This window comes from Xenia sp. Carnegie-2017, unplaced genomic scaffold, assembly GCF_021976095.1.
Source record: "Xenia sp. Carnegie-2017 unplaced genomic scaffold, XeniaSp_v1 HiC_scaffold_3, whole genome shotgun sequence".
Lineage (NCBI taxonomy): Eukaryota > Metazoa > Cnidaria > Anthozoa > Malacalcyonacea > Xeniidae > Xenia > Xenia sp. Carnegie-2017.
This window is the reverse complement of record NW_025813493.1, coordinates 8,065,514-8,075,090: the sequence shown is the minus strand read 5'-3', so window position 1 is coordinate 8,075,090 and position 9,577 is coordinate 8,065,514. Positions and strand designations below refer to the sequence as shown.

General features: G+C 32.5%; 1 protein-coding gene across 1 annotated transcript; it reads left to right on the top strand.

Moving 5' to 3' along the window:
* The first annotated feature begins 903 nt into the window (after positions 1–903).
* LOC124454174 (solute carrier family 22 member 8-like) lies at positions 904–9,281 on the top strand. Its single transcript, XM_047004981.1, is given in 10 exon segments — positions 904–1,312; positions 2,310–2,540; positions 3,112–3,308; positions 4,074–4,313; positions 4,817–4,951; positions 5,709–5,736; positions 5,739–5,796; positions 6,960–7,077; positions 8,208–8,280; positions 8,577–9,281. Coding segments are annotated over 10 exon segments (1,593 nt in total). The 5' UTR covers positions 904–997; the 3' UTR covers positions 8,775–9,281.
* The last annotated feature ends 296 nt before the right edge of the window (positions 9,282–9,577 follow it).

Genomic DNA, 9,577 nt, shown 5'->3' with positions numbered 1-9,577 from the left:
ACTTTTAACTACGTTTAAGACTTTTTCTCTTCTGATTATAAAATACGAATTAACGGGTTTTTTCTGCAATTACATGAACTGTTGCGAGAGAAAACTTTATCTCATGGTAAAAACAACTTGACTTTAAAAGGGAAATAAAAACAAATGTAAACAAGCTTTTGCTAGAAAATACGAATTTCTATTATGCTCATTCGCTTCAATCACGTACTAACCAGCTCAGCAATAATTGTGGTAAAAAAAAATGTAGCTAATTGTTGCCATTATGTAGATCACATGCGTAATAATATATGTGTGCATCTGAAAGGACTGGTCACAAGAAATATTACAATGGATTTATGTTTATCCTTATACATTTTCCTTTCGCGTTGCTAATATTTTGTGTGTCTCTTAATATGAAATCTTGTTTTATTAGTAAAAGTAAAACTGTTCTGGTACTATTCATATAAAAGACTGTTGTTTTTTAGAGTTTATGACATCCATATACGAATATTAAATAGTATTATACAATGAAGTGACAATCTCCATTGTGATTGGCTAATAGCCTGAAGATATTTCTCAATATTTCGCCACCCACCAACTATTGAAATTATTTTTGGTGCATGATGTAGTTTTTTATGTAACATTGTAAACAAAAAAATAAAATGACGGAATCTTGTCCGAGATTTGCTAGCGATTAGCAAACTGTTTTCGCTCGAATTATTGAGAATAAAGACAAAAAGTATCGAAAGGATTAAAACGTCATTCAGGAAAGTTCTTATTTAGTACATACGAGAAAAATACGAAAGCGAACCGCAAAAATTGTTCAATGCCCCTCCATTAAAAATGTTTATATGAGGCGTATCATATTACTCATGTGATTAACATAATGCAAATATATTTTATAATTAAATATGGTGTAAAGTATTTAGTTCGACAGTAAATCTTCCTCTTGTTCATTCTTTATATTGTGATATAACTTACACGACGTTTGACAGGTCGAACAAAGCGTTTAGCAATTATGGAGGATTTAATACTGGCGATCGGCAATCCAGGCAGATATCAAATATTTATTTTCGCCCTGATAAGTGTGAATTTAACGATAATTTCATCAACACATTTTTCTATGATATTTTATGGCGCAAAGACAAAACATCATTGTAAGCTTGATATTGGTCAAAATGTAAGCGACTTCATACCACTTGCCGCTAAAAATAAAGATGAAGAATTAGACAGGTGTCATATGTTTGAGGCTAGAAATAGCACGAACAGAATACCTTGTAAAAATGGCTGGAGTTACATTATGAAAGAAAATGAGAGAACAATTATCTCTGAGGTTAGTTTTCAACCACTCTCTTTGTAAAAAACTGCTGTTAATGACCACAACATAGAGTAAAGAAGAAACGTTACAGTGTCTATGTCATATAATTGCATTTGTGCCATTTAGATAGTTCAAGGTACTTTAAAAATCTTTTGCATCGAAATGACCTTTCAAGATTTATGCCACTCAAATTTGAAAAACTGTCCATTCTCTCTTTCTTGAGATCCAGTAAAAAAAAAGCTGGTAACTAATGATGTTTTTGACGTCACGATAAGAATTCTCTCGTTTATTTCGTTGAAAGTTAGATGTTTTTGAATATCATCAACAAAAGATGCCATACACATATAACACATGAATGTGCAATGCGACATATAGCTGTGCTTTTGAGGAGACTATCTGTAAAATACAGGGCTGTCTTAAAGCGTGTTCCCAATGTGACGTCAGATCTGGGTTTTGACCCCAGTTATTTTAGTGTGACGGTCAAGCAAATAATCACGAATTTTGAGCTCCAAAAAATGCAAGACAACTTTTTGGAATGGTAAATTACGTTGCCAAAATATTAAAAATTTTCAAAATATTTTGGGTGATGCTAGACACATTCTTATTGAACATATACTTAGCATGATGAAGCCAGACAATAGCAATTTCTAACGAAAAGGAACCTTTTTGACCTCTGTCAAAAGTATAGTAATTTAATAACACAATATTGCAGTAGTTAACCCATTTTTTACTCATGCTGTGCAAATATAGTGGTGAAACTGTTGATTGTAATAGATTTTCTATCGTAAAAAGCCTGTACTAATAAGAGAACGCCTAAGAGAAAATCATTAATCTCATTTAAATTGCTCTGCAAACTTGCTGTCTAACGTTAAGGTCTTCCAAATAGAGATTTGTATACATCCTAAAGATTTCAACTTTACATCCCACTACCTTTATGCTCGCCCTCAAAGAGGTATAAATCGTTGAAATCATCGACGTTGAATTTTATTAATGCTTGTTCTGTTTCAATTAGTTTGATCTAGTGTGTGATGACTCATATAAAGTGGACTTATCTACAACAATTTACTTCACTGGCGTTACGTTGGGTGGCCTCATCTTTGGTGTTATTGCCGACAAGTTTGGCAGAAAACCTGTCATAGCTTCCACTTTACTTGCCGCAGGAATCCTCAACATGGCTATTTTCTTCTTTAGAAGCTACATTGCTTTTGCTGTCTTCAGATTTTTTCTTGGTCTTACTATGCAGGTACAAAAATTTGATTTGGCCTTTCCGTTCACCATAGAGTCGTTTAATTTGATAGATGTTTTGCTTGCAAGATTTCGGAGCGCACTTAGGCTTCATTATACAAATAACTGATGATATATCTGTTTCGGTAGCCTTGCAGAAGCCAGGGTGATAAATATTCTGAGAAAATCGTCTTGAATAAAGTCTTGAAAAGTCTATAACTGATAAAATATACTTGGGAGTGTAATCATATACTTCCAAATTACCAAGATCATATAATGTAAAGCGTCTCATTTGAGCATGCGCAGAAGTTTTTGAATAATCATTTTAAGAAAAATTTTTAGTGTAACACATTTTACTTAGTGAAAATGATTTCATGCGTGGAATAAGTCTTGGTTGAAGTACGTTGCTAGGCAACTAACGTGTTGTAGAACAGTAACAATTGTATAGTTTTGAAGGATATCTTTAGTCATGCTGAGCACAACGAGCACGACTGCTAGCTACCCCATTGCTATAAGTAGTTTTTATTGCATGTTTACATTTGCTTTGTTTTAATTCATGTTGAGATAATAAAAGTTGTAGTTTTAACCAGGGTCTTCACAGCTCTAGTGTTATACTAGTAATGGAGATGTTTTCAACAAGTTATCGCGGCTATATTGGTGCTTTGTGTGGTCTATCTGGTAGCATTGGTGCGTTGTTTTTTGGATTGTTTGTATACCTCATCAGAGATTGGAGATACGTACAATTGTCGTTATCTGTTGTCTGTTTCATACAGATGTTTTCTGTGTGGTATGTTATTATTACATTCAAACAATTATTATATGATTATTACATCTAAACAAAAATGTAATATTGTAGTTGTACGCAATAGCGTAGCCAGTTCAACCTTTTACTTCAGCTATGAAAGTATTTTGTTTTTCATTGATTGTGAGAACAATAAGAACAATTTACAAGGAAATAAAAAAGGTAATCTTCTGAGTTTACATAGCGGAAGTAAATCAGCAAGATGTTTACACTACTGGCATTACGTAAAGCTGAAAACCTGCAACGCTTGAAGGAAGACTGAGTTTCACGATATAAGAAGATTGAATATTTTGATATGTTTGTCTAAACATGCTGTTTTAAAACTAAATTATGCAACGAGCATGCTGATTGAGTGAAATGAAAGTGAGCCCTTGCATGGCAAGCGTGCATAAGGTCATTATGTAGAAATAAAGGATGGAAAACTTCTTACAGGGAGATGATTGTAGTTACTAAAAAAGATAGAAGTCTACTATTTCTCGATGAAGACCAAAAAATTTATAAAATATTTTTGCTTTGTTACATTATTTGAGCAGAAAAAGCATTTCTTTCATTCTTTGGTGCCTTGAGACTGTATTGTAGGGATAAAAACTCTCATTTCAAGAGTCCTTTCTCCGACTCGCATTATTATCTGTTTTTCATTTACAGAATTGTCTGCCAGAAAATAGCTGTCCTTTTTCTGCCACAAAATAATTTTCAGAATAAACAATAACAAAAATGCATTCATAATACTGAGGTTCTTTTACTTTTTAGTTTTATACCTGAGTCAATTCGTTGGTACATGTTGCATGGTCATTTTGAGAAAGCTGAAAAAGTTGTCCGTCGAATAACTCAAGCAAATAAACTAGATTTTCCAAAAGAGAAGTTTGAAAAAGCGAAGGATCAATCACAAATTGCTTTAAATGGTGTAAAGACGAGAAATACAGGCAGTATTTTTGACATTTATCGAGCACCCTCATTGCGAAAGTTATCTATGATTTTAACAATGGCATTGTAAGTGTTCTTTTTGAAATCTATACATCTCATATTCATGTACAACAAGACAATAAACCAGTTAGATTAAACGTTTCTATAAAGCTATGACTCCAGTTGACATTCAGCAGTTCAGTAGATATGAATATTGAAAGCTAACTACATCAAAATTTTAAGCTAAACAATCTCAATCTTTCCACAAGCAGTCAAAAGAATTTTCATTACATCAGCTAAGCTAAGATGCGAAAAACTTGTGTCTGAGAGTAAAAATTGGCTTCATTTATTGATTTACCTGAAGAATGTCTTCCGAATATTATTTTAGTTGTATATTTAAGGACCACATGGGTGCAGCACTGTGTTACTGGAAACCACGTCACCGCGAAACTAGCAAAGCTAAATTGATTGCCATATAAAATCTAGTCACAAGCAATCATGGAAAAATGAGCATAGAATATTTTGACAAAACAAAAACTGCATTAAAACAATGAAAAACAGTAATACGTTAATTTTTATTTTATATATAGCTTGAGTGCTACAACCACATTTTATGGATTATCATTCAATATATCGTTTTTGTTTGGTAACAAATATCTAAACTTTATTATTGGTGAAATCATCGACTGCACGGTAATTTCATCTCTTTTGTGGACTCTTCCAAGGTTAGTTTGTTTACTTAGTGATGTACTCATTTCATGAATGTAAAAAATGAAAGTCACTAATTTAATAGAAAGCTCAAACAATAGCTATGATAAACATAGCATCCTTATTGGTTTGTAAAGAATAGTTTCAGTGCAATTACGGAATTTGTAGTCTTTAAAAAAACTCGCAAGTGCATATTTTGCCGAAGTTGCTCGAGAAGCTATATTATTATTTAATAATAATGTACTTTAAGATATTTCTTGACTGTACTCTTTATAACTCTGTCTCGCTTTGTTATTCTCTCTTGTTTCAAAAGTCTCGTTACGCGGCCTAACTTATAAAAACATTCACCCAAAAACAGTACTCGCTCTTTTATTTTTATTCCTTGCATTTTTTTGTAATTCTTGAATTTGAAACAATTGCAATTGTGGAAATCTTTGTTTCTTACAACTATTGCCAAGTTTGTTTTTTTTTTAATTGAAAAAAGTTTGCTTAGCCAATCAGTATTTACACCGCAATTGCACATTTTCACAGAGCAATTATAGATGAACTGCACTGCAATTAACCAATCACAGTCAAGAAATATCTTAAACAGTATATTATTGATAATATACTTTTAGAATTAAAATACAACTCCATTTAGTTGGCCAGAGTATTTTCGAAAAAATTGTGGCTATTTTAAAAAGTTCATTAATGTACGATTCTTGTATTCTAAATTTATTTATTTTCAATGTTATTTTTGCGTTCATATAATAATTCTGCAAATTTTTAATGAAGGTATGGACGACGAAAACCATTGTTTTAATGTTACAGTTGTCTGCTATCGCTTTAGCAACATGTGCAGTGATCGCTGGCTTAAATGCAGGTAATTTATAATGTTTTTTAGTGATAGAAGATATCGTAAACATACATTTAATAACTAGATGAGTTAAAGTGATTTCATTGGACGAGAGCTATGATCTATAAGACGACACACGCATGGAAATGACGTCACAGAAATTTCCTGTTTTTAAATTGCAAACAAACGGCGAAATTATTTAAATTTTAATATCAATTTAACCCTGAATGGGCAGATGAAGACTAGAGGAAGAGCTAGTTAAGCAGTGAAGGTAGAGAAAACTCAGTTTTCAAACTTGTTTATTTCGCCCCGGCGGCTCGTTGCCACTTTTTTCATTCTTATCACAAATGACGTCATACCCGTGTATCTATAACTGTATAGGAAACGGTTAAATGTTATCTATTTGTTAAATCTTGCTATATTGTAGTTTTAGTGAATATAGTGTAGTTTTAGTGCGTCCTGTTGTGATCTAACATCGAAATTTCGTGAATTGTACTCATATACAAAAACATTTGAGATGAAGCATTTCTATATATTTTCTTACTTGAGAAGATCTTTGCGGGAGAGCTGAGCCTAGCGCAAACAAAGCGTGTGGATAGAGTGCTTGTTGCCTGAGCAGACAGAATAAAATGTAGAAAACATGAGCTTCATTTGATATTTGATATTTTTTTTATTTATAGATTTATTTACTTAGGTATTGTACTTAAGATATTTATTTTATGCATATAGAACGTACTCGGGAAAAACAGCTGGCTAAGTTAATTTTCTAACATGCAGCAATATTTTGTGAAATATTTGAGGAGCAATTAAGACAAATAAGAAAATGTTTGTTTGTATTTATAATATTTCAAATTTTCTGCATTTGTGAGAATTTGAGGATTTTTCATCGTTTTTTAAGAAACTTATTAACGCGCTTTCCCTTGCATAGTATTTAGTTTACTAAAAATGGTGATCATGGTTTGGTAAACTGTTTATATTTAAACACGTTTAAAGTAGAAATAGCGGAATGAGTTAAATTTGAATTATTCTTGCATCAACTGTATAGAATATGTGAAGACATATATCTCCAAAAGGCGCAATAAAAATCAAGAAGCTCTTTACAATAAATTTAAAATATAGAAATGCTTTTTAATTCGATGCATGTACATTATATGACACAGTAATAGTTTAAGATGAAGTATTTTCTACAGATTCTAGAAATGTGGATTTGATTCGAACAATAGCAGCACTTGGAGGAAAAAGTTTTTCACTCACTTGTATCGTTATTATGGTATTGTACACGGCAGAAGTTTATCCAACCATACTGAGGTAATTGATTAAACGAGTATCGTTACTATGGTATTTTACGTGAAAATAATGGTACATTGCCATTCTAACACGATAGACAACGTTATAATACATTTTCTGTTCCAAAAACATCAACAATGACCGCCTACATTATCATTTCAATAATGTTTCAAACAGTGACATGCAGTGCGTTACCATTCTAACAACATGGTCAAAGTAATGCAAATAATCAGATTCAAATTTAAAAGCGTACATTGCGAAAAACTTACCAGTGGCGTGCTGGAAGGGGGAGCCAGGAGGCGTACTCAATTAAAACGTTGATTGTAATATACTGTTAAAACTATCTACGTCACAAGTTCAAGATGGCGGCGGAAAAAGTTTCAAATAGGAACCAACTTTGGCGACAAAATTTACTTACTTATACGTGGCTCCTAGGGTTCACTTATGTTTCAAAGTTCTTCTAGAGAGTAGTAGTGCTCTAAAGTTTGAAAATATGTTTTGAAAAGGGGGGGGGGTTATTGCATATGAACTTTATAACATACATTTTTGTAAATGTAAATCGTCCAGGTTGGTATAGTCCTAAGAAGGAGTGTTTATGTTATTGTTGACTAGTCAACAACATAAACAGTCCTTCTCAGGACTATACCAACCTGGGCGATCTACATTTACAAACATGTAACGATACTCCCGGGTTCAAACCATTTACTTTATAACATACAATGTTATTTTAACGACATGAGCAATAAATGATAGCCTCCATTACTTCAATAAAAACACGAATAATGTACTTAGTACATTGCTATCTTCGCAAGATGATTAATAACAGTACATTACCATTCTAGCAAGATCGTTGCGCAAGGCACTCTGATTTTAAATGGTTTTTTTTTGCGCTATGACGTATGTGTACTTTATGTGATTTATGGAGTAGTTGAAAATCATTGGTCTCTAATGTAGTTCTATAACTATTTTTTGTACATTTATATAAATGTTCTTATAAAAATACACATGCATGAAATACAGTAAGACAAACATTGTCGTGCAAGGCAGATTTATTAAAATCTTAAGACGCAGCATGAAAAAATGAGTTTTAAAAGAAATCAAGAAAACGAGAAATCAAGGCATGTTTTATGATTTTTTGCACTTCCTTATAGGAATATTGGTTTCGGTGTTGCTATGTTTTGGTCTCGTCTTGGTGCAATGGCTGCCCCGCAGTTATTCTTTCTTGTAAGATAATGTATATTTTTGTTTATATTGATTTAACAGAAAATAAAAAGTTTTAATCTTGCTTTAGTGGACATCACTCGAGCACAAAGTATGAGAGTTTAATTTCTCCTGGTTTGTTTCGTTTGCTTTAATGTCGTAAAAAATTTCCATTTGTACAAGCCAAGGAAATCACTCATTAGTCATTGGACATCATGTTAAAAATTAATGAAGCATCCTTTCGCTTTCACATATATATGTAAAAAAAATCGTCAAAAAAACAGGCTAGTGACAAGTGCAAATTTACGTTATCATTTTAGGGTATGAAGACATCAATTGTGGTGCCTTACATCATAGCAGGCACGTTACTCCTGGTCAGCAGTATCCTAGTGCTATTTCTACCAGAAACTCACAAACAAGTTTTAACAGAGCGGCTGGGACACAGGAGAAACCACGAGACCAACGACAAACCTTCATGCATGGGGAACGATAATCCTGCAGTAGAGTCAAGACTATGAAATTATTTCAAAATATTTATGAGGACATATGGAATTATGGGAATGGAAATTTATAAATCTCTATACACAGTGGAGCAGCCATGAATGGATTATTTAAAATCTAATTCAAGCTTCAATAGATATCGCCAAAATCAGAGAGGTCTGGACAATGTGGGCTACGAGAAATATCTCGCCAAGAAACATCAATTTGCTTAGATGCTATGCAGTCAACAATGCATGATAAAGTATAATTGACTCAATGGCAAAGAGAGCCAAATTTTTAAAAATACGCGCGAAATTAAGAAACAAATGAATTATATACAAAAACATTAAGATCATTTCATTCAGTATTTAGTCATAAAACATACTTAACCATAAATCATAGAAATAAGTATTCCAAGAGTTGATGAGTTTAATAAAAGAAATTATATAATAACCAGAAGAATTTAAGCAATTTCATTGGTCAAGAGCTATGATCTATAAGAGGACAGACGAACGGAATTGACGTCACAGAAAATTTCTTGTTTAAATATTTACTTGAATTTATCCCTGAATGGACAAATAAAGAAATTAAGAATGCGTAGTTGAAGCAGTGGATGTATTTGAGGAAAAGAAAAGCAAAACCAGGTTTCCAAGCACTGATTTGTACTTCGTCTTCGATAACAAAATTTCAACAACATTGATCAGCCTTTGCATGTTTATTTTGTTAGCCAATCCCATTTTATCACGTGATTAAGCTAGCCAATAGCATTTCTTTAATCCCATAGATCACGTAAGCGTGATATTTGCAAAATCAAGACTTTTTAATGTTCCAAGTGTTGGGG